At 34.6% G+C, this 27,187-nt stretch overlaps 1 protein-coding gene across 1 annotated transcript in view; it reads left to right on the plus strand.

Annotated features, from left to right (window-relative positions):
- LOC127541331 (guanine nucleotide-binding protein G(q) subunit alpha) overlaps window positions 1-27,187 on the plus strand; it is a 394,715-nt gene that overhangs the window by 246,859 nt on the left and 120,669 nt on the right. Inside the window, exon 3 of the mRNA XM_051966618.1 lies at window positions 21,262-21,416. Within this exon, the coding sequence (XP_051822578.1) occupies window positions 21,262-21,416 (155 nt within the window). The remainder of the gene's footprint in view (window positions 1-21,261; window positions 21,417-27,187) is intronic.

A 27,187-nucleotide genomic window follows, 5' to 3' on the forward strand; every position in this document is an offset into this window, starting at 1 on the left:
GATGCACATCAATTGGGGAATGGCTGAATGATTTGTGATGTGTGGTTACCATGGATGCCCTCAGAAAAGTCTGAGCTCATGCCCTAAAATCATGCAAAGTGAAATGCATTGTGTACAAAGTAATAGCAATATGGTGGGATGATCAGCTGTCCATGACTTTGCTATTCTCAAAAATACAATGATCCAAGACTACTTTGAAAGACTTATGGTGAAAAATGCTATCTATACCCAGAGAAAGAACTTGTGTCTGAATATAGACTGAAGCATACCTTTTTTTAAACTTCATTTTTCTTGAGAGTTTTTTTGAGGGGGAACCTATATTTTCTTTACCAAGATGACTTTTCTAGAAATGTTTTGCATAATTTCAAATAGGTAGGGGAGGGAGGAAGAGAATCTGGAACTTGAAGTTTTAAAAACAAATGTAAAAAATTGTTTTACATATATGTGGAGAAAAGATAATTTTTTAAAAAATCTTTATGTTTCAACAATTAAGAGCCAATCCCCTAGCAAGTAAATGGTCAAAAAATATTAACTGACAATTTTCAAAAGAAGAAATTCAGAAGGTCAACACCCATTTGAAAATGTTCAGAATCACCAAAAAAGAAGAAAAAAATGCAGGTGAAAACTGTGAATGTAGACTGCAAGCACTAGTCAGAGGAATTGGCATTAATCTTAATTCTGCATTAATCTTAATTAATTAAGCCACTTAACTCCCTGGGACCAGTTCCCTCCATTGTGTAAGGAGAGGATATTAGGATTAGGGAACTGGATTTGGAGTACAAGATGAAAAGGATTAGAGTTGATAAGGCTGTGGGAAAACAAATATGGTAATTCACTGCTGGTGGAAGTGTTGGTGCTATTGTTTCAACCAAAAGTGATTGATGTTCTTTATTCTCAAAGAGGACCAAAATGACATTATTATATTATAATCACATCATGGTATTTTTGACTGTGGATGATTAGACCAATATGAGGCAGAATGATCTACCATAGGCCAGGCACAAATAATCCATGTGAACATTTGGAATGGAATCTCTAAATCTGTGTATCTCACATTTGTTTTATGATACCTTAATTCTACCTTGCTCATAGACCACAGCTCTTTCTTTGATGAGGACATGCTATACTAGGCAGTCCTATGTCAGTGTCTTCCATGTCACACAATAAAATTTACAGTTCTTAAGAGAACTTAAGAGTTCTCACTTAAGAGAAAAAGTGAGGGTATCACTTTTTTCTGATCACCATACAAGTGTTTTCCCTGGTATCTTCTCCTGCTAGGTGATTTTCAGAATCCTCCTAAGACTATTCAAATGGAAGTAATTCAATTCCTGGCATGGCACTGGTATACTGTCCAGGTTTCACAGGTGTGCGACAATGAGGTCAGAACAATAGCTCTATTGAGCTTCAGTTTAGTAGTCAGTATACTACATCTCTTCTCCCACACTTTCCTTCAGAGCCTCCCATACATTGAGCTCTGACAATACATGTATTAGTTTCATTATAAATATATATATTCCTGGAAAGTACACTGCCAACTAAAGTGAATTTATCTATAGAATTCAAAACTTCTTCATTTGTTGTAACCACATATAGATGATGTGGTGCTGACCAGTAGTATCTGTATTTTTTGGTGTTAATTGTTATGCCAAAATTAGTACAAAATTAGTACAGCAGAGAATTGATTCACACTTTGTTGCATATCAGCTTTGTGGCTGCTTTGAGTATACAATCATCTGCAGACAAAAAAATCATGCATCAATCCTAACTCTATGTTAATCTTGGCTTGTAACCTTTCAGTTCTTCAAGTTGAAGAATTTACCATCAATGCAATAACTGACCTTGATGCTATGTTTGTACTCATTGAAAGCTTTAACAGGGCTGAAAACATGTTAACAAGCTTGGGAGCAAGCACACAGCTTTGTTTCACTCCACTGGTGACTGGGAAAGCATTAGAGTATCATTTATTACCCAGAATCCAGGCAAGCCTATTATGATTATTAACTTTTCTGGGCAACCAAATTTTGACATAATTTTCCATATGCCCTTGCTACTGACATTATCAAAGGCCTGGGTCAGATCTAAACATAGTGTGTGTAGATCTTTCTTCTTTTTCTGACATTTTTCCTAGAGTTTGGCAGCCAGCAAACATTATATTGACTGCTCCTCAACCTTTTCTGAAGCAACATTGCTCTCACGTATATGACTATCTTCCAGGTGAAGCATCAGCCTATTAAGGAGAACTCTTAGGGAAATGTAGGATTCTTGGCTCAGTGAGAAAGCAGATGAAATTCAGTTTTAGGCTTATATCAATATTGCAAAGTGCTTTTATGATATCCTGAAGACTACTTATGGGCTTAAGACATAAGATATATCAGTTACTCAATTCTGGTGGAACCACACTGATTAGTGTTAAGAATGTGATTCTAGAGAGATGGGATGAACACTTACTTAGTATTCTCAACACTTCATCATCAATCAATACTAAAGCCATTGACCATTTACCTCATCTGAAGTTAATCCCTCCCTAGCTGAAGTTCCAACTAAAGAAGTTTTGGATGCCATTAGACTCCTTTTGAGTAGCTGATTTTATTCTGCTTGAGACTTAGGGGAGTGGAGGGAGTGGAGAGAAAGTGGGGAGGGCAGTCCATTCTTCATACAAAAGCTAACTGAAATTTTCCTGGGTTATATGGCAAGAGGAGCTTATATCCCAGAAGTTCAAGAGCACCTCCATTGTCCATCTCTATAAAGATAAAGGGTACAGATTCACCTGTGACAATCACAGGGGTGGGGTGAGATCTCTCATAATCATTGTTGGCAAGTTATTGCCAGAGTCCTCCTTAATAAGCTGACTGTATAGTAAAGCAACATGAAATTATACAAGTAAAGTTCAATTGCATTCCTGTCCTCTCACTTACTGTGTTCCCACTATTAGGTGTATACCCTAAGAGGTCATTGACCAAAAGATAAGACCTATATATACAAAAATATTCAGTGACAAAAAAAAATGGAAACCAATTATGTGCCCAGCATTTTGGGAACAGCTAAATAAACTGTGGCATATGAAAGCAATAGACTATTGTTATACCATAAAAAATTACTTCTATGAATAATTCAAAGAAATATGGGGGAGATTTATATGATGCTAAGTGAAGAAAGCTAAGCCATAAGAAAAATATTTACACATTGACTACAATATGGAAAACAAAATTAGAAACAACAAATATTGTGCTTAGTGAGTAGGGTTGGCTTTGGTATTGTATTATTAAAACATACAGCCTTCTTTTCTCCTAACAAATCTGAAATAAATGAGTCTGGATACATGTACAGTTGTTTTCAGTCATTTTGTTTCATATTTTGCCTTGAAGTTTATCTGTTTTGTTAACTATATAGATATAATATGCATAGATATATGCATATATGTATGTATACATTCATGCATACATACTTGTGTATGCCAAAATATATTGCCTAGTTTTGTTGCTCTGCTATTTTGGCCCTGATTTTTTTAGTCTTTGCTATAACATGACTTGCTGACTAGGGGAAAGGGAAGAGATATTTTGAGGAAGAAAAGCGATGTTAAAAAAAAAAAACTTAATTGTTTTAAAAACAAAGAAAATAAGAATTTTTCAAAATCTCACAATGATAGCAAAACCTTGATCTTGGTAATATTTCTATACATAACACACACACACTCTCTCTCTATACACACACACACACACACACACACACACACACACATGTGTGTGTATGTATATGTATGTGTGTATATATATTTGTTTGTTTGTTTGTTTTTGCCCACTGTGTGCCCTCAGAGGCAGCCACCTGCTTCCAAAGCATTCCTAAAGCCAGTACTCCAGATTAAATCATCAAGGCCAAATTCTACTTTCATTTTAAAATGGAAGGAATTAGAGTTTTAAAATATGTTTACACATTTTAAACATATATCTGTTTTGCCTTTTCTTATCCTATCATTTTTTAATTAAAATAAAGGGTAAAAAAAAAAAACCACTTGTTAAAGGTTTGCTGTTTATTTTCTGACAGTGAGCTATTTTTTTTTATTATGGTTAGAAGTATAATTTGATTTTTAGAGTAGATCTCTGATTTAGGAGTGCCTGAATATTTTAGGTTGATATAATTTTTTTTTTAATTAACACTTTTAAGTCTATCAACTTTTTTCAGGGCAACATTCTCTCAAAAACACAATGGGAAATAAGGGGTTAGGTTCCTGCGACACCAAAAATGCATTTTTCTGCATATACTTCTATATAACAAAATTTAATTTTTATATACTTTTCCTAACATAATTGCCATGTAATAACCCATAAATTCAGGAGAGAGGAGAAGTAAAGCAAGATGGGACAGAGAGGGACAAGTAATATCAGAAGAATCCCAAAGTTAAAAAGGCAACTTTCCATCTTTAATCTTTCTGCTCAGCATTTGAACTCAGTTGTTCCCCTGAAAAGCACATGCCTCAGGATGAGTCTGCAACCCTGGTCAAAACTCAGAAATCTCACCCATTGTGACACCATGGGGCAAGTTGCCTTATTTTTTTCTGCTTTATAAGCCAAGGGGAGATAGGGATGCTTCCTTGGAGAACTCCAGAAAAAGAAGGAGGGGGGATGGTAACCACCATCTCATTTACCCACAAACTTAATCGCTTTTTCATTTTTTCCAATTCTTTCGCAATGCACTTAAGATATTACTTTAGAACTTTCCAGAATGGATTCACAAACACTTTTATGAATACTTTCTTCCTTTTTGTGGATATAAACTTGCATGTGACACTTCTCTTTTTTTTTTTTCCCTCTACTGTGTATAGCCACAAATGTACATGGTTGCCAACACAAAAATGAAAATGACACTAAGTCATGAAAGTTAAATGAGAGAATATTGAGCATTGACTGTACGTTATAATATGATGGTCAACTGAGGGACAAGGACAAGGCTTCCCATAGGAAGTAACAAATGAGGTAAAGTTAAAAAAAAAAAAAAAACTTAGACTTCTAAGAGAAGAAGGTAGGAAGGAGTTCATCCTGGGCTTAGGGTACAGCATGGTACAAGATCCAGTCCAGTCCAACAAACATTTATTAAGGACTTACTATGTGCCATTTACTGCGCATATACATGGAGATACAATTAATGAACAAAATAACAACCCCTCCCCTCAAGGACCTTATAGTCTAATGGGGGAAGAAACCACACAAAAGGAACAACAAAGGGGAGGACATCAGGAAGTTCCCAGTATGAAGACATCTTGTTCAGTGGAATTGGAAGAGTGATAGATACAGAATGGACTAAGTCAAAACAGTCCAGTTTTTACTTTCTATAAAGGATGGCATGAGGAGGAATTTGGCACTTGTGCCCCTTCATCCTTCTAATCAAAATGGAAGGGTGAGACTGAGAAAGATGGTGTCAATCAAGACTCAAGTTAGCACCCTGGTGATGAAATTAGAGATAATGCACTTAATTTGGCAGTGACATTTTATTCTGTGGCGTTGAAACCAGGAAGAGGAACCGATAAAAAAGTAAAATGAGAAAGATGCTTTATTTGGAAAGAAGTAGGGCAATTTGGGTAGAATGTAAAATATCTGAAGAGAAGTTAGATGCAATAAGCCTGGAAAGAAAGGTTGGGCCAGATTATAAAGATGGCTAGTTTCTAAATTATTCTAAATATATTCTAAATTATCTAAATGGCAAGCTAAGGAATTGGTATTTTATCTTTAACATAGGAAATCACTGAAGGTTCATAAAATGGGGAAATAAGTTGTCATCAAAATCAATACAAATCAGTCCAACAAAGCGTACTCCATTCTACTCACGTTTGAGGCATTGGTCAATGTTTTTCTCTTGACTGGAGTTCTCTTCCTCCTCCTTTCTACCTAGTCCAATCTTGTACATTGCCACATCTTTTGGGGCCAGTCTGACAACTCATCTTTTTCAGGAAGCCAGCCTTCAAACTAACCCACAATGGGTTTTTTCCCTCTTTAAAACTCCTCTAGTTCCAAAAACCTGCATGACTTATTCTATTATTCACTCATATAGTGCCTTGTCTTATCAGTTTTCTAATATGTATCTGTCTTATTTCCTTACCAAGACTAGAGATCCTTTATGCAGGGACTGCTTCTTTTATTCTTTTGTAATGAGCATATACATATGAACTGAGGGTAGTTAAATCCTGAAAGAAAATAAGGTTTCTAATAGGAGAGTTTAAGCTGGAGTTCATTCTGGGCATGGGGGACAACAACATGGTATTATCTTCTATCCTTGTTGCTATGAGCAATGTGAGTCATGTGATATGAACATAGTAAATACTTCAGCTCATAGATGTCAACTATCCCGGTCCCACCAGACAAAGAAAGGACCAAGGTAAGAGAAAGTTACTGTCCTAATATCATAGCTCATAAAATCTTAGAACTGGAATGTTGCCTAGTTGAATCTCATGGATCACACAAAAAAAGTGAGTGATCAATTCACTCATTAACCTGAAAATCTTACCCCACTCACTTTGTGAACTATAGGGTTCAACATTCAAATGAGATAGTAGATATAAAGTACTTTGCAAATCTTAGAGCACTATATAAATCTCCCTTGTTATTGTTAGTATTAGCCTATAGTCAAAATCTCCAGTATAGTGATGACTTCATTTGCTGAGCCTTCTGCTGTATTTCTGCTGAACTCAAGTAGTGTTTATAGAGCAATACAGGAGTGTGCTTGTAAATGTTTAACCACCTGGAGGAGGGGCAGTTATTCCACATTATTAACACTTTTTAAAGTCTGGGCAATTAACAAAACAATAAATGATGTAATTTAGCGATGATTGATTTGTAATGATTGCTGATTTCTGAGGTGTAAATACTCACACTGAAAATTTAATAATGGGCTCTCATGAACTGGTCCAAGCTGGCTTAGGCATTTACTAGCTCCCTCCTGTTAAATTAAATATAACCAAAGCATTTCTGACAGATTTATCACTCTGATATTTGTTGACAATGTTAATTTTACTGAAATGTTTTTAATATTGCTCACAGTAAAGATGAAAATAATAGCATGTTCCTCCTACTTCTTTTCCCCAGAGCACTCTAGCCAATAATTTGTTTCCCTCATATCTGCTTATATTGTTTATACTTATATGAATTGTTTATATTATGAGGCAGGTAGATGGCACGATGGATAGAGTGCTGAACATGAGTTAGAAAAACTTGAGGTCTTAATCCAGCCTCATATACTAGCCAGCTGTATGACTCTGGAAAAGTCACATATTCTCACTAAACCTCTTTTTCGTCCTCTGTAAAATGGGGATAAAAATAACATCTACTTCCCAGAGTTATTATGAGGATAAAATGTGATGATATTTTTCAAACACTTTGCTAACCTTAAAGGGATATGCAAGTACTTACTAATAATATTGTTATTGTTGTCATTGTTATAAACTCTCTCCCCAGCAGGAACCATTTCTATCTAACTCTGGGTTTGATTTATTGTCCCATGCCACACTGGTACTGTATATACATTTAAAAAGAATGAAAAGTGTATTATATGTCAAAACTGTTTTCTCTGACAGAAGGGAACTATGATCCAGATTCAGAAAGAATATGCCTTTCAAATGACACATTTGGCCTAATAGTAGATGTGAAATTTATTTTAGAATCATTACCTACACTAGCCTACATCACCATGTAGCTTTTACCCAGTTTAAAGACTACTCTCCTTCACTTGTCCCTATGGATAATAGGAAGTAGTTAATTCAATCTTATGATTGTACTATAGGATTATCAGCCATGCCTCAGTTAAACATGGGAAAAACATACTCTGGAATAACAGTATCCTTTAAAGATCTTTTTCTTTCATTAGAAAATCGAGGCAAATTTACTTTCAATTGGATGCTTTTAGCATATGACAATTCCTTTGAAAACTGATAGGTCTTAAAGAAAATATCAACAAAATAAGTGTGACTCCAGTCATTCTAATTTTGTAACATAATAAGAATAAGACTTGACCTTATCCAATTATATGTTCCAAAAATATAATAAAAGTAGTCTTATGATAAGTTGAATATATGTATTTAACGAGGGAACCACCGATACACTTAAACATTTTGATTTCTCTGTGACCCCATTAATATGAGTATTATTTCCAGTATTGTGCATCACAAACCATTCCATTCTGGTCTCATGTAAATCTTTCACAGGGATTCTCTCTAATATAAAAGTATTACTCTTGGCTTTACCATTGAAGAATTCAGACTATCTATATCACTCTTTTTCTATGACTGCCCCATCTACTGTACCACTTCATGTGTTTCTTTGATAGTATCTTTTATGCTACTCTTTGTGGACAAATTATCATTGCTGATTTCTGTAACCTCTTGACTACCAAGAGAAAACTGTTACAGAAAAGATATCGGATATTACTTAGTGTAGTATCATGTAACCACATGTTTTCCACATGATGGATCTAGCAATATTTTAGACTTGCATGTAACTCTTAAACTTTAACTATGAAAAATAAGAATATTAATTTAAGTTTTGTATTTTTCATTATCATTGTTTTATTTTGTTTTTGAGAACTAGATTTCCCTATCCCGTTCAGGCTAGAAGTACACTGACCATTCATAAGCCCATTTTCAAAGCTGTTCAGTACAGAAATTTTAATCTTCTCCATTTGCCCCTCCTTAAGCTTACTGGTGACCCTTTGCTCCCAAGGGTTCACTTTATTAGTTCTGGATTTGGTATGCCCCCTGGATTAGTTTTAGCCTACTGCAGCTCAGAATGCCAAAACTCAAGTGAACAACATTCCTCAGATTCTTTTGGTAACAGAACTTTGTGTTACTCCTTTGTTGTGGTTGTTGTCTTTTGTTCTCCAAGAGAACCAAAATGACATCACTGTTACAGTCAAATTATAGTGTGTCCAGCTGTACATTGTACTGAGCTCATATTGTTCTGATCAGTTACTCCTTAGCATATGTGTTTTTAAATAAGATGATCAGAGTAGATACCTTCCAACTCTAAAAATTTCCGAGTTCTATAAAAAGAACTATAGAAAGAAGATCACCAGAGTCTACACTTAATATTTTACTATCTATACTGGTCAGATAGGATCATTTAAACTCTGTATCTCAGTTATCTGTCTGTGTAGGAAGGGTAAAAATGATTATGTTGCCTGCTTTATGGGACCGTTATGAAGAAAAAGCTTCATGAAGCTTAAAACAATATCTATATTATAATACGTGAGTGGATCTGTGATCTCATCATTATAGGGACTCCCTCCAGTGAAAAAGATGGAAATTCATTCATACTTTCTCTCATCTCATGATGAGAGAAGTTCTCTCTCATGTATGTCCTCATATAAATTCTCCAGTGAAGGAACTGTGGACCTTCCTCTATGTATGTTAACATTATAAGATCAATCAGTATATGGATTGTCAATTTGTTGTTCATTCTCCCCACATGACCTTGCTTGTCATCTGTAATAATTCCATAAATATTATTTAAGTAATATATTTTGTGCCTGTTCTATACATCATTTGTAATAATTATATCCATCATACATCACTTTCCATTGCCATTTGTGTGCATTATAATTTTTATTCTTCAGAGATCATATTTCTCCATTATTTATAACTATATAGACTCTGGAAAAATATTAGTGTTAATGATAGCAGCCAGCATTTTTCATAACATTTAAAAGTTGTATTTTCTATTTAAGGGATCTTTGGCCTTTTAAAACCTTTAAAAGTACTGGACAATTTTCCAAATACAATGCAGCTTTCCCTCTTCCTCCTGTGTAAAGTTTTATGTCTGAGTCATAAATTTCCAGTGCCTGTCTAAAATATATGTACTAATGAACTTGCTTGATGGGACTCTGCATTTAAGGGCTTATTAGAGACTGGACAATTTCTACTTTTTTTCCCATGTGGATATTGTAAATGGTTTACTAACTTAAAAGGTTTTGGTGCCTAATGAATAAAGGACAACATCATTCACAAATAGAAGCAATTGGAGAAAGGTACCATTTATGAGGAGAATCTCTTTCACTCGGACTCTGTGCTAGATATATTCCATGAAAGTAGAAAACATTTTTTGAAGACTATGTCTTACTGGGTCTATATCTTAGCTTTGTTTTTGTTTTAAATTAATACTCTGATGTTTTTGTGTAGTGTTATCTTTGGTGTCTCATCTTAATGTACAGATGGGAAACACTTTGTTAGGGGGAAGAACCTTTAATTCTACATAGTTTCTTTTATTATCAACAAACAATTAAAAAATGAGATCTTGTTCTCTCTCCAACTTTGAGTCAATTATGTGGTTATAAAGATATGTTTTTTGGAAAGTCTTTCTTTTCCCTTTTCATATTTTCTTTCATAATGCCCTTGATACACATATAGATTATTCTGATAAGATTTTGTAGAGGTGAGAAAATAGGCATATGTTTCCATAGTTATTGATGATTATTCAATAGTCTTTTTTGGTAGTGATACCATATGTGTTTTTCCCCCAGTTGCTTTTGTTTTTGTTTTGTTTTTTCCATTTTCAGCTATCTTAAGACTAAGTTCTTTAATACTCTCAAAATTCTGTTGCCTGCAGCATGAATCTCTTCTCTATGTACTTGATCTGGTCCAGCTGCTATTCTTTTCTTTTTCTTTAGTGCCTTTTCTATATCTTCAGGCAGCACAGCAAGAATTCTGATGAATTTGAATATGATGGTTCAGTTGTCACTGATGAAGAAAATAGTTTGTTATAGAAATGTTGACAGCTGTTTTTCACTGTTCCTTTATTTGTTGTCTTCAAGTTTCAACTTTAAATGCATTTGGGATGATTTGGCATAATTGGGCATCAATCCAAGCATTTTACAGATTTGTTTTTTCCCTTTAACACTTCTCACTCTCTTATAACTTTGGATTTACTGCTCATAATCTTCTGTCATTCTCCTCTATAAAGATTTTGCAAATGAATTTCTATTCTAAACAGATGTTTCCCCCTCACTCCTCTTTCTTCCCCTCAACTTAGCAAAAAGATCAAGTGTTTTCTAGTCAAGGAAGTTTCTAGGAACTTTTGTCTCCCTCCTTGTGGCAATTGTTATATATTGATTAGACCTCTGTAGGAAATTATTTGTGTCAGTATCTGTTCCTTTATCTGTTTCCCCATTTTTGTCAATAGCTTGTTTAAATAAATAATGTTCATGTTATTTTAATTGTCTATTATTGCTTCTTATCCTTGTTTTCTTCTAATTTGATTGTGAATTTTTTTCCCCTAACACGTTAATGGGCTGATTGTATAAAAGATGTTGGTTTAGAAGTAACTTCCACATCAATAAATAATCATTTTCTATCTAAGAATCAAAATCATTTTTTATGATATTGTCTGGTGCTCACTGTACCCATTGCCTTCCTGTCTTCTTAGTCTCTTAAAAAAAAAAAAAGTACCATGATATATAAGCATGAGATTTCTGAGTAGTCTATAGACCTTTATCTTTATTTATCTTCATCCTGAGACATATTTTGATTAACACAGGGCAAAGAATGGGAAGGATGACCCTATACCCATTGATAAAATTAAAAATTAAAATGTGTGTGTGTGTGTGTGTGTGTGTGTGTGTGTATTGGAACTAGTCCTTTGATTTTATTGGTATAGAGAATTATGAGTAGGAAACCCTTTTTATCAGTATAGCTAAGTACATATGTACAATTTATACATTTAAGAAATTGTCCGGGATACTAAGAAGTAACAACTAAAGGTCACACAGCCGATGTGTACAAAGGATGGGACCTGAACTGAGATCTTCCAGATTTTCAGGCCAACTCTAGCCACTATGCCATCTTTCATTAAAATAAAATAATTTAATTTAGAGGGTCTTATCATTTGTATGTAATTTGGGCCAGGTAAATACAAACTTGAACATCTCAAGAATAGTAAGTACTCTCTTCCTATTTCAGTGATTATCTTAGGTTTAAAATCTCTATTTTCCATTTTTGTTTTATGCTTTCCTGTCCAAAGATCTTTTTTTGCAAAGAAAACAGTTTCAAAAGTTGAATTGAGTATCTCTTCAATTATCATCATCAAATGAAGGAGATATCCTATCCTCTTATGATTTATACAACCTTAAAAACAAACATACCTTAGTTTTTCTTAGTTTTAAAATCAATGTGAGCTATAGTATTAATGACACTATTAGAGGATTATATTATGTTATATACTCTTCTTCCACAATCTATTTACTATTGCTTCCATTTTCTGTACTATATTTAAAAAAACTGAGATAATTAACAAATTCCCCATATATCTACATCATCTCTTCAATAACTGTACTTTGTTCTTGTGGTCAGAATTGTTTCTCTTTTTGACTTTAGAATGTCATTTTTTAGAGGACTCCCTGTCTTTCCATGGCTGATTCTGCCAGCACATTACAATTTAAATTTTCTTAGTTCCTTGTGTCTAGGTTTATAGCCTCTTCTTACTTTCTATGCAGGTAGTATTTCCTTAAGCCCCCATTTTCTCAACTGAAAAATGAGGTGGCTGCGCTTAAGTAGTCTTTGATGTCCCTTCTACTTTTAGGTTTTCATGGAATTTCTTTACTTCTTCAAACTCTGCAATGAATACCGGTTATTAAAATAATTAATTATTATAATGTAATACAATAATTATAATTAATGTCAACTAATTATCTTCATCATAGTTATTGCTCCTTTTGAGAATTTCTAGGTGAGATAGCCAAATGTTTCACAAGGTATTTGTTGTTGATGGATACATGATAAAACAAAGCTTATTAACTCTTTAATTTTACTTTCAATGGAGAACTCGCTAATCATTTCTTCCATTTGGTTGTAATGTCACATGTTTGGACTCTTCTGAGATTTTTCCCTTTACTTCATTCCCTATCTCCAATTAATTAACAACTCCTGGACATTATATAAATCAATCAACCATTCCAAAAGCATTTATAAGTACCTGGTGTATCCTAAACAACATACATTTGTGGTACATAGAGAAAAAACACCAAAATATATAGAGAACTGACTCAAATTTATAAGAAATCAAGCCATTCTCCAATTGATAAATGGTCAAAGGATATGAACAGACAATTTTCAGAGGATGAGATTGAAACTATTACCACTCATATGAAAGAGTGTTCCAAATCATTATTGATCAGAGAAATGCAAATTAAGACAACTCTGAGATACCACTACACACCTGTCAGATTGGCTAAGATGACAGGAAAAAATAATGATGAATGTTGGAGGGGATGCGGGAAAACTGGGACACTAATGCATTGTTGGTGGAGTTGTGAACGAATCCAACCATTCTGGAGAGCAATCTGGAATTATGCCCAAAAAATTATCAAAATGTGCATACCCTTTGATCCAGCAGTGTTTCTATTGGGCTTATATCCCAAAGAAATACTAAAGAAGGGAAAGGGACCTGTATGTGCCAAAATGTTTGTAGCAGCCCTGTTTGTAGTGGCTAGAAACTGGAAAATGAATGGATGCCCATCAATTGGAGAATGGCTGGGTAAATTGTGGTATATGAATGTTATGGAATATTATTGTTCTGTAAGAAATGACCAGCAGGATGAATACAGAGAGGCTTGGAGAGACCTACATGAACTGATGCTAAGTGAAATGAGCAGAACCAGGAGATCATTATACACTTCGACAACGATATTGTATGAGGACATATTTTGATGGAAGTGGATTTCTTTGACAAAGAGACCTGAGTTTCAATTGATAAATGACGGACAAAAGCAGCTACACCCAAAGAAAGAACACTGGGAAACGAATGTGAACTATCTGCATTTTTGTTTTTCTTCCCGGATTATTTATACCTTCTGAGTCCAATTCTCCCTACGCAACAAGAGAACTGTTCGGTTCTGCAAACATATATTGTATCTAGGATATATTGCAACATATCCAACATATAAAGGACTGCTTGCCATCTAGGGGAAGGGGTGGAGGGAGGGAGGGGAAAAAAAATCGGAACAGAAATGAGTGTCAATATAATGTAATTATTAAATAAAAAATTAAAAAAAAAAACAAATAACTAACAATAATAAGTTATACTTGCAACAAGATTTAAGAGTTACAAAAGGATTAAAAATTTAAGCATTATTTTCTGGATGCAGCTAGCTGTTAGTAATCTGTCTCTTTTCAAATTATACCGAATCTATGTATTTACATGTATAATTACAAAAATTTATTGTAGACTATGAACCAATCACACATTTTTTTGGAGTACATACCATATTCTAGGCACTATATATGCTAGACACAGGAATGAAATAAATAAATAAATAAATAAATAAATAAATAAATAAATAAAAGAAAAAGAAAAAACAGAAAGTCTCTGTTCTCAAATAACTTAAAATCTAGCTAAAAGTATAATAGGTACACATACAGCTTTCTGCTTTATTAAGTATATGGTGATTTAATTGTACTAGCAACTAGGAAGATTAGAAAAGTTTTCATATTTAAAAATATTGTTTGAGCTGATCCTTAAAGGAAACTGGGGAGTCTAAGAGAATAGTTAAAAGACCACTTTGGAATGGAGTGTATTTAAAGGGGAATAATATGTAATAAGGCTGAAAAAGTAGCTTGAGACCAGGGTATAGAATGTTTTAAATGTCAATTAGAGGAAATTATAGTTAATACTTGAACTAGTAGGAAGCTGGTGAAATATCTTGAGTAGTCATATTCATATTTGTTCTTTTAAGAAAATTATTTTGTCAGTTATGGATTAGAATGGGGAGAAACTTCTGGGAGAAAAAATTCTACTGCAATTGAAATGATGAGGTTTGAATCTATTGACTTTGTGAGTGCAGAGACAGGGACAAGTGCAAGAGATATTAAGATAAAAATGACAAGATTCAGCATCTGATAGGAGATAAGTAGGATAAGAGAGTGAGAGATTCTTGATGATAGCTACATTGCAAATATGTAGAACTAGAAGATCTGAAATTTAAGAAAGATAAAGATCTAGAAGTCATCAATATAAAGATGACAGTTTAAATCCATGAGATCAAATGGCATCAAGAAGAGAATATAAAGAGAAAAGAGGACCTAGGATATAGCATTGGGGATATACCCACCAATCTCATAACTTCCCCATTCACTGCATTTGTGTGGCCATAATCCTAGTCCATACTTATACCATCATTCTTGTGGATTATCGTAATAATCTTCTTCCCAATCTCTCTGCCTCCATCCTTCTCCTCGATAATTTTTTTTTGAGACAGTCAGGATTAAGTGACTTACCCAGTAACACACAGTAGTAAGAGTCTAAGGTCCTCCTGACTCAGTCCTTCTGACTCCAGGTCTATTGTTCTATCCACTATGCAGCCTAACTGCCCTTCCAGTACATTCTTCACACCACCAAAATTTCTTTCCTATGGTATAGATTTGAACATCACTTTCTTGCTCAAAAATTTCAGTTTCTGCTCATTGTTTATAGGGTATAATATGTTCATCTTTGAATGTATAATCCAAATTGTTCTAAAATTGAGCATGAGGTAGGGGAATCAAAAGGACTTGCCTATCAGGTTTATAAAAGAGGGAGAGCTTTATTTGGAATTTGAAAAAAAAATTCCAAAATCAGAAATCTGAGTATTAGGGAAGATGGTAGTATCCCTAATATAAAAGAAGCACTGAGAGAAGAAGATGAGCTTGGGAGAGAGAATAAAATGTCCTGTTTTAAATATATTGAGTTTGTTACTATGCAGTAGTACAGTTGTTCCTTCCCCAACATGATTTTCCCCATCACAGTTTTGATATATTTTGGATTGGAGTAAGAAATTAAATGGAATTTTTTGGGAGTTTTGTGGAAGACCAGAAGATGACATACAAAATGTAGAAATTCTGAAATGCAAAAAATATATGTATAGTATTACATAATATCAACATATTTTATCTTTTGACACTATATTAATTCACACTTCTCTTATATGAGAGAAGGACCACAAAATTTTACAAATTGTGGGAGTGCTATACCACATACCTGTGATGTGGATGGAATAATTATATATTGGCCTGAGATTTCCAGATCCTAAAACTGAGGAAAGAAATAAAGCCTAGATATAAAGATTTGAGGAAAGGTTATAATTGAAATCATGGAAGTAATATGCTTGTATGTATATAAAAAGAAGACAACCCAGGACTGTTGAAGTACTAAAGTGCATGTAATAGAATGTTGCTGAACTATAAGACCAATCAGTGTCATTTCTGCATAATACCTTATCATTTCTTTTTTTTAGATTAATATTATCTTTATTTTTTACTTTTTTTAAATTTTTAAATGGCTATTTTATCCTCTGATTATAGTACATCAGAGCAGTTTTCTTTTATAATTTTTTGAAAGATGTTGTCTAGGTTCTTTTTTTCATCATGGTTTTCAGGTAGTCCAATAATTCTTAGATTGTCTCTTTTGGGTCTATTTTCTTCTATTTTTTTTTTTTTTGGTTCTGTTTTTGTTTGCCTTCTGTAATTTCACAATCTCACAGTTAGTCTGCTGATCCACTGGTTTCTGAACCAGGACAGAATAGCCAACGCTGCTGTATTTTGATTAAGAGCCTCCCAGTAGACTCTCCCAGTTTACAGAGGCCTCTTCTCCCTGGGCTGCCCTGGGTCTTCTTTCACTGTGTCTGCATTGGGCCACCTCCCTCCCCATCCCACCCCCCCCCCCTGCTTGAAATTTATCTTTCCTGAAGTTCTTCCAAAATATCTTCCCCTGGAATTTTGTTACATTCCAAATTGTTATTGATTCTGTCTCTCCAAAACAAGTTCAGAGGCTTAATCTGATATTGATCTGAGGAAATAAGAGCTCAAACAAAGACCTGTCTGCTCTCCACCATCTTGATTCTACTCCTCTCTCTTACTCCTTTTTAAAAGTCTTGGCTCACAGAGTAGATGGAAAATATATTCAGAAATAGATGTGATATAAAAAACAAAAGATAGCAATAAAAATTAATTAAAGATGAATATCCAGTAGTAAGCTATGTACTGTGCTTAGGGAAGTAGTTCTTAACTTTAGGTCTATGAATGATGTTAAAGAATCTGTGGACTTGGATGGGGTAGGGAAAGGGAACATTTATATCCTTATTTTCAGTAACCTTTATCTGATTTAGTATTTCCTTCAATATTTAGAAAATATTACTGAGAAAGGGTTCATGGATTTCACTAGACTGCCAAAGGGGTCCATGACAAACAAAAGGTTAAGAACTCCTGACTTAGGTGACAAAAGGAGAGAATATCTAAGAAATTGGGAGTGGTCACTAATATCATAAGCTGCAGAAAGATGTAAAAGGAAGAAATCTCAGAAAGTGCTATCAAATTTAGAAATTGAGAAAGATCATTTGTAACCATTCTATCATCCTATATCTGTCTTCCTTTTCACTGCCAAATTTCACACTGTATGTGAGGGGAGAGTTGATTATGCTTCCTGTTTCTATTTCTTCACATCCACTCATTTCTTAGCCTTTTGAAATCTCTTTTCCTACTTCTTCACTCCATGAAAGCTTAAAGGAATATAAAATTCTTTTAAGGATATGAGATAATGGAACCTTCATGAAGTCAGAAGGGGTAAGAGAGAGAGACATAGAGAAATGGACCATGTATGAAACAAAGGGAGCTCTTAAGAGATGGCCTTAATTTTTTAGAAAAGTAGGAGGTAAGATATTCTGTTCAAACAAAGAGGTTTGGGAGTAATTTGAGTATTTGAGGAGGTCTGGAACAGGTATCACAGGAGTTTTGTTATAATTTAATCAGGAGAAAATAAGAATTATTGTGGTGCCATGAGACTTCAGTTGAGAACTAAGTACCATGAATTTGTAGAACTTAACACAATTGCCTAACTTTCTCTAGGAATGTTCAACATCTCATGAGTAGGCATAGAGAAGGCAAATGGTGGAGGATCTATAGAGTTGGTGTACTGAGAATTGGTTTCCTACAATTAGCTAGTGTTTATATTGTGCTTTAAGGTTTTCAAGGCATTTTACATGAATTATCTCGTTTGCTCCTCATAGCCACTCTGGGAGATTTGTGTTATTATTACCATTCTACAGGTGAGGAATCTGAGTTTGAGAAAGGCTAAATGACTTGCCATACAGCTACTAAGCATCCGATTTAGCATTTGAACTCCTCTTCCTGGATCCATGTCCATCTAGCTGCTCAAATGGAATGGTGATAGCATTCAACATGGTTCTCATCCAAGCCACGTGATAACAAATTGCTAAGGAAGCACTAGAAGTTCAGAAAAGTCTGACAACTCAGCCAGGATCACATTGACATTGAGAGAGAAAGAGAGAGACAGGGAGAGACAGAAACAAGGGGAGACCGGGCAAGAGAGAGAGAGAGATGGAAGAAGTGTGGAGGTTGAGATGGGATTTGAGGCCAGGCCTTCCTAACTTCCAGCCCAGCTCTCTGTCTAACATGCCTGCTCTCAGAGGACTCCCAATCTAAGTGGGGATACAGCATACAAACCATAATTTATAACCAGGATATAGGCGAAATGAATTAAAAGTGATATCACAGGGAGGTCACTAAGATTAAGAAGGGCAAGGAAAGGTTTCAAATAGTAGGTGGGACTTTAGCTAAGTCTTGAAGGAATCCAGGGAAGCTAGGAGACAGAAATGAAGAGGGAGAGTGTTCCAAGCATGGTGGAAGCCAGTGAAAATGTTTGGGAGAAGAAATTAGAGTGTCATGTGTGAAGCACTGGAAGAATGCCACTGTTAATGGATTGTAGATTGTTTGGGGAGGATAAGGTATAAGAAGACCAGAAAGGGTGAAAGGGGCCAGGTTATGGGAGGCTTTAAAATCCAAACACAGGATCTTATACTTGAACCTAGAGGCAATAGGAACCACTAGAGTTTATTAAAAAGGAATTGATAAATCTGGTCAGATTTATGTTTTAGAAATATTAGTTTGACAGCTAAATGGAGGATGAGCTAAAAGAGGGAAGAGAATCCACCAGGCTATTGCAGTAATGCAAGTAAGAGGTGATTGAAGACCTTGACCAGGGTGATGGCAATATTAGAGGAAAGAAGAGAATATATAAGAGATGGTAGCGAGGTAGAAATGATAGGTTTAGCCACTACATGTGTCAAATGTTTGACTTGTTTGAAACGAGAGGTTTTTCTAATGTATAAGCTTTATTTTCAAAGTATTAATGCTATTAGAGTTATTATAGTCATGTATGTATTTTTATTTTAACATATTGGATGTAAAATCTTGATTAACAAGAGTGGTCAGCTTAGATTTTTTCTCCTAGACAATTGATATTTAATTAGATAATTATTTCTGTTTCAACACTATTAAAAATCCTTCTAAAATGTATCTATTTAAATACTCTTTTGCCTTAATATAGTATCATGAACATAACTGAATTTTTGTGTGTTGATTAAACACTTCACTCTCTCGACTCACACCTACTACCACCTTGTTCAAGCCCTTACCACCTCTCAATTGGGACTATTTTAACAGCCTTCTAATTGGTCTTTCTGTTCAAAATCTCTCTCCCTCCGATCTAACCTCCACACCTATACTGAAATAATCTTCCTAAAGCACAGGTCTGACAATGTCATTCTTCTGCTTTAAAATTTTCAAAATAACTCAAATCACAACTCCAAAATGCCTTTCCCTATTCCCCTTTCTCCCAGCATGACCCACTTAACTCAAGTCATCCCCTCTTCAGACCTGAGCTCCTCTAAGGACAAGTAATGTTTTGGTTTCCTTGTATCTTCAGCCCTTTGTTTAATATCTGCACCTAGCAGGTGCTTAATCAATGCTTGTTGACTATTCACCTCACTGGTCCTAGGGCAAAATACAGCAAGTCCTAAAAGTCAGTGCCACTTAAAGCTAGTTAAATAATTAGAGGTTAAAACTGAATTGTAGGTATTCCTTAGCCTACCATTTAAGATCCTTCACATCCATCTGTGGCCATCCTTTTCATCCATATCACATTTTAGTCCCTTTCAAATGCTCTGTATTCTAAGAAAAATATACTAATCATTTCTGCCTTTGGGATACCATAACTTTTATCTCTGGCCATTTACATAAACCATCCCTTTATTCCTGGAATGTCCACTCTCCTCATCTCAATGCTTACATAGTTCTCTCCCTTATCAAATTACTTTTGATTTATTACTTTCTGTTTTTATATGATTATAGATTTTGGAGCTCATGTAGCTCATTTGACAAATGAGAAAACAAACTCTCAGAGAAGTGAGGGTCTTACTTGCAGCCTCCCAAGTAGTGACAAGAGAGCTAGAATTCAAATCCAAAACTTTTCCACTGAACCATGTGACTTATTGCATCATGCCAAATGAGTTTAAACTCATTGAAGAAAAGATGTTTCATTTTTGTCCTCTATTGTCAACATGGAGATTAATTCTTTTCATATAGTAGTTTCTTAAATGTTCATCCAACTGAAACAGTAATAACAATGACTGATATTTATATAATGTTTAGTATGTGCAAAACACTTCTAAGTGCTTTACAATTTTCTTCACAACAACCCTGTAAGGTAGGTGCTATTGTTATTCCTGTTTCACTGGAAAGGAAACTGAGTTGAATTAAACTGAACTAAATTGATGATCTTATAATATCTCAGGGTAGATTCTCTGAAGACCATTGTTATTATAGAGTATTGTCAGCATAAAAGAAATGTTTTAGTATGTACTGACCCTACAATGTATCAACAAATTGTTGTGAATATTCCTTAACAAAAACAGACTTCAATATTTGACTTAACTAGATTTTTGTTGTTGTTGTTATTGTTTTATTTTTCCTGTCTTTTTAAAATTAGAATATGGCAAGGGACTGGAGAATTCTAGTTAACTGAATGGTTTGGTTAGTTGATACAGGTAGGAAAACATTAATATGAACCAATTAATAAAGTCTAAACTTATTTTCCACCTTTCCCCCTCTTCCCACTCCTTTCATAATATTAACTACACCAAGTTTGTGATACTTAAATGACAAGAGATTGGCATTTTGTTGAAGGTTTAAACATAACTTGGTCTTCAATTAACTTTAATCATGTCCATAGTATTCTCAAGGATTACTCTAAAAGAAAAACTGGAAACTGGATTTTCTCAAAACCCAACATTTCAAAAAAAAAAAAAAAGATTGGTCTATATAAAAGAATTTGGTTGATCATCATTTAAAAAAATTTATCTGTTTTATGAAAATAAATATAACAAGCATTACAAGTGAAAGATGATTACTTTTAGTTGACTAAAAGAGAAAATTAAAGTTGTTGTTTTCTTTTTTGGAAACAGGCCCATGCACAGTTAGTTCGAGAAGTTGATGTGGAGAAGGTGTCTGCTTTTGAGAATCCATATGTAGATGCAATAAAGAGTTTATGGAATGATCCTGGAATCCAAGAATGTTATGATAGAAGACGAGAATATCAATTATCTGACTCAACCAAATAGTGAGTAAATGTCATGAGGGCTCCTTGGCTATTTCTCCTCATTTCATTTAGATATTTGCTGAGACAACATATCTCTGTGCTAGAATGTAGAACTTCTATTATTAAGTGTTTTATTTGAGTCAAACTTCAAAATTGATTTTTGTGGACATAAAATTTCATACACATATAGTTCTGGACTACATTATGAAGGAGCTCATTGTGAGTAGAGATTCTTTCATTCATTTAATTTGTATCTCCATTGCTTAATACAATGCCTAGCATACAGGAGGCAACTTGTTGATTGATTCCAAAGTAACTGAGGAATGGAGGGATATGACTCAACCCTCCCTTCTCCTTCCCAAATTGCAAACCAGCTCTTCCCAAATACACATTCCATTGTGATGTTGAAATAGCATAATAATAATAATAATAATTTTCAGTAGAAATTTATTGTCTTGTTCCGATGCTACAAAACACCTACACACATTTGAAAACTGCAAACAAAAAATAAGCTTGATTCTATAGCTTCCTGAAAAAATTTCAAACTACCCTATCTTTGGCTGTTACATACAGAATCTACTGCTTTTTTTCCCCCAAAGGCAGCATCATTGTGATTGGCAGGTTTTCCTTTTCATGAGCATTGTGTGCGAGTCTAATTATACCTGCATTCCCAAATTATTTTGTGAGCTGTCAAAGAAAATAGTATGCACTGAGAATGATTTGCTTCCTAGAGAGATCTATTTGTTACTTCTTCTGTGTCTGCTTAGCAGAAAGGGAAGTGAAGACTTGGCAATTATATCTGGTTAATGTGATGAATGTAAACAACAATTCAATCAGGCCTTAAAATGGATTTCCCCCTTACTAGCCTGTTACTTAACCATATTTGGATCTTCACTGAACATCAAACCAATTATTTGTTGAATTTTCACTTGATCTGGATCTATATAGACAAAGGCAGAGTGGGAAATATTCTGTGGAATCTCAAATTAGTAGTTTGGTGCAGATTGTGCAGTACACTCAGAAAAATGGCAAATTGGCATTGAATCAGCAATGCCCTGGATACAATTGGTAGAGTTCCTATTTAAAAATTCGGTACTCTTTGTAATTTAATTCTTAATATCTCTATTACTTATTAAGTAATCTATAACAATTGACTAGTATTTAGCCCATTTTGTGGTTAAAATATTCTTTATCTTCCCTGGAATGCCTTTGTTGCTCATATCATTCATTTTTTAGCCTTTCTCCTTTTTCAACCTGTCTTTTCCCCCCATTTTCTTCCCCTCCTGACATCTTCAGCTGTTGCAGTACCTTTGCCTCTACAATTATTTGTTCAAGTTTCCATCTCCTCGTGGTCTTGTTTCCTTTCCTCTTTGGTCTTTCTCTGCTATCTCAGCTTCCAATAACTCCATCACATTCTATTACATTCCCTAATCATGATTCTGGACTCATGTTTCTTCTCTACCCATCACCCTACCAGCACTCTCACCTCTTGCAATATCAGTTCTACCTGCTACTCAACCTTTTAATATTACTTTCCTCTTTTCACTTTGTTCTGTTGGTGCCTGTTCTGGGATCATTTATTTCTTTCTCCTCTAACCCTCGTCTTTTCTCTCCTATACTTTTTACCCTTTTACGTATGTTTTATTTCTTCCCTGTGCTTCCTTTTCTAATCTTTGCCTATTCTTCCCTTCCTGATGGGGTTTTGCCTTCTGGGAATCAAATGACCATACCAGAAATGAAGTAAGTGCTCACCAGGATGAAGGCCTTCTCCCTAAGGAAGGGTGCATTTCCTGATTTGCACTCTTCCAGGAGATCCTTCATTGAGAACTTGGTGACCATCTTCACAATCTACTAGTTGTAGCTTTCCTGATGAGATCCTAGAGGTATTTATAGTGGTGATCTCTCAGTTATCCCAAGGATGCCCTGGGAGTGTGTCCATGGAATTGATTGAGATTAGTGGTTTTTGTCCCTCCTTATGTAAAGAAAGAAAAGTTCTATCAGGTAATATCCTTCTCATAGTAGGAAAGCCACCATCTGGGAAACATGCCAGTGCAGGATAAAGTGAGATAACTTAGCAAACATTCCTGGGTATAGCGTGTAGAGGGCCAACTGATGAGGAGTTAGGAAGGTCTTGATTTGATTCCAGGTGTCTGTACTTACTAGATAGATAGCCAAGAGCAAGACACTGAATTTCTCAGTAACCCCGGTAACTCTCTAAGAGTACATGTTGCAGAGGAGTTTTGTTTAAGTGAAAGGAGTTTCTATGCCATCAGTTTCCTACATGGGATTAAATGCTAGTATGAAAACCTACCTCAAAAATGCTACCTGGAATTTCTCCTCCCCTTACCCTTCCCACTCCCCCCAGTCTGTCCAGATTTTAGTAGTGTAGGTTGTAACTTCTGGTAAGGAAATCTCCATTGATAAAGATCAACTAGTATGCAATTAGGCAGCTAGATGCAATAAATAGAGCCCTGGACTCTAGTGACTTCCTGACTCCCCTCAGAAATCTGAATTCAAATCTGGCCTTAATTAGCTATGTGACCCTAGGAAGTCACTTAATCTCTGTCTAACTCAGTTTCCTTATTTGTAACATGAAGATAATAATACCTATTTCACAGGGTTGTTGTATTAAATATTAAAGGATTTGTAAAACCTTAAATTTCTGTGCATATATTATTACCATTGTTGTTATTATTTTTAAAAATAATCTCAGAGCATTGCCTAGGGCACTAAGCGGTTAAATTACAGATAAGACTTGAACTCAGGGCTTTCCTGGCTCTGAGACTAGCTCTCTGTCTACTGTACGACACTGTCTTTTCTAGACATACAGAAGCAAAATAGATATGTTTTCCCTATTGCCCCTATTATAACTCTGAGATGTTTAATTCTTCCTTTTCAGTGTTTTCACAAAAGAGGAAAGTGGAAAGCATGTTGCCTTTGCAAGCATACAGCTTGAGTCTGTGGTTTCTTGGATTCTTTCTTATGCAGCCGTGTTCCATGTGTTTCTGAAATGCTTTCACAGCAGATGCTGGAATAACTGACGTGGATAATGAGAACCAGGCTGCAGGTCATGTTTATTACAGATCATTCAAGCCCAAATATCAAGCAAATTTTTATATGAAAATGAGTCTCTTTGCATTCAGAAATTCTATTACTTTTTTTTTCTTTTTCATTTCTTTTTTTTTTTTTCATGCAAACTTGTAATATATCTCCTTCCAATTTTGTTTCACTTGGGGTTTCTTATTTAGATTTTTCAAAAAACAGAACCAAAAAGCCCAAATATCATAGTATCTGGGAACTAATTTCATGCAGAGTCCTTCCATAATCAGGGCCACCTTCTCTCAAGTATCATTCAGTAATCCTCAGGCAGGCAACCAGGTTCAAACAAGTGTAATGGAATCAAGCCAGGAACTGGTCACTGCCACATTTCATTTCTCTAGTCAGTGAGACTTATTGTGTGACAATATGAATTGGTTAATAGGATGGCTGAAAATCAAGTAAATTGGGTTGATTTTCCAAATACCAAATAATGTGATTAAATTACCATTCTGAATTTTTTGTTCTCAGGGAAGTCAGAGTTAAACCTCTCTTAGCTGACGTTCTACTTTGGATCATAGTGAATACAGATTATTTAATTAACAAACACAAAAGGAATGCACACATAGGCAGTTCTTTCACTTCTGAAACTATAGACAAGCTATATGATTTCAGGATGATGCAAATGACATTCTTGAAGAATCCATTTAACTTCCAAGGTTTGGCAGAGCTTTAAAGCCAGAGTATAAATTTCTATCTTCTCAAATCTTTCTGATCAGAACTTTTAGGGATCACTGAACATGTACTTGAAAATCATTATTCCTTATCTATCAAAGTTGTCTGTAGGGGCTTTTTATGCCCATGGGTTTTAAAAGGAAATTTTAACACTATAAATTTGAGGTAGGAGAGGAGTTAGAAAGCTTACAGTTAACAGCTTGAAAGTTGTATCCATATTTGGAGGGGTAAAATCAACAGATATTCCAGAAACTTCATTTGACCCATAGTTTCAGCTTTCTTCCTTGAAAAACCTTTCTCTGTGGTTATTTGTAAGAAAAAAAAAAGTAAACTGATTTGAGTTTCTCCTGTTCTTGATTATCCACTTTCTGATGGTAATAAAAGTGTGAAATGGTCCAAGAATAGGTGCAAGAAAATTGGCTAACTCATTAACTAGATAAGTGGTGCCATATAAAGTGGAGAATAGTATTAGCCTTGATTTGTTCTTGAAAACACATACACACACACACACACACCACATCTCTTTTGAAATTCTGGAAAGTTTCAAAGAATTCATTATTTCGTTTCTCAGTATTAACAAGAAGTCTAAGGACTTTAATTAATAAGAATTAAAAACAGGTACCCCTTGGTTTAAATTTTACTGGGATTCACCACCTGCTTTAATATACAAAGGAATCATTTCTAATGAGTTTACTGCTTACATCCACAAAAATACTGTAACATTAGCTAGGGAATACTCATATCAACCATACTATTAGGAGCCTTTATTTTTAGAAACCTTATAGTATAGTCATTTTTTTTAAAAATCCCCACTATGTAAAGAAGTACTTAGTTGATTCTTGTCTTAAGGTTACAAATTATCCAGATTCTTTTTTTTTTTTTTTTTTTTTTTTGACTCAAACACTTTGAATTGGATATATGGAAGAGAAGGATCTATGGCAGGAACCAACCAATTATCCATCATCTCTTAGCTACATCTTGGACCCTTTCAAGTGTCTATGGGTCAGCCATTCCAAACTCCATGGCAACAGAGATTGTATTATCTACTTCCAGATGGGACTCTAAAATTGTATATAGACTTCTAGTTAAACCAGAATTGAAAGAGTTTCTACATCAAATCTATCACTTAATATGTGTCAGACATTGTGCTAAGTCCTAGAAATGAAAAATAAAAACCCAAAAACATTGCTCCTTTCTTCAAAGAATTTGCATTCTAATAGACAATACAAAAGTAATTATGTATATATTATGAGATATATATCTTTAATAAGCTCTTAAGTACACCAAGACTTTTGGAACACCCTAAATGTATTGTGTAAATGTAAGATAAGCATGGTCAGAAAACACTACCAGTTAAAGGGACTAGGAAAGACCACCTGCAGATACTGGGATTTTTGCTGATTCTTGGAAGAAACCAAGAAAGGAGAAGCATCATTCCAGTCATATAACCTGTACAAAAACATAGAATCACAAGATAAAAGATTCATGTATGAGGAAGATTATGCAGTCTTTCTCAATGGCCTCTAGGAGGTCACTGTATGTAGATTATAGTGAAGCAGGAGTAAAATATAATAAGATTTGAAAGACAAAAAGGGGTCACGTTGTAAAGTGTTAAATGCCAGAAAGAGAATTTCACATTTCATCCAGGAGGTGATAGGGAATAAAAGAGTTTATGAATATAGGACTCATATGATTAAATCTGAGCTTTAAGAAAATTACTTTGACAGCTGAGTGGAGAATGAACTGAATAAGGAGAAACTTGAGGCAGGAAGACCAATTAGATGACTGTTGAAATAGTTTGGCCAAGAGATAGTGAAAAAGTGGTAGCTATATGAATTCAGATAAAAGACTGTGTACAAGAGATAGTGTAAAGATAGAAACCATATGATTGAGAACAGATTGAAACCGTCTATGAATGGGATCTTGTAAAGAAAAGCAAACAACCTTATAATTAGACTAAACTAACCAAGCTACAATAAAGCCATAGTGCAAAGAGTGATGACCAGAAGTTAGGAGGATTC

The sequence above is a fragment of the Antechinus flavipes genome, chromosome 1 (genome assembly GCF_016432865.1).
Source record: "Antechinus flavipes isolate AdamAnt ecotype Samford, QLD, Australia chromosome 1, AdamAnt_v2, whole genome shotgun sequence".
Classification (NCBI taxonomy): Eukaryota; Metazoa; Chordata; class Mammalia; order Dasyuromorphia; family Dasyuridae; genus Antechinus; species Antechinus flavipes.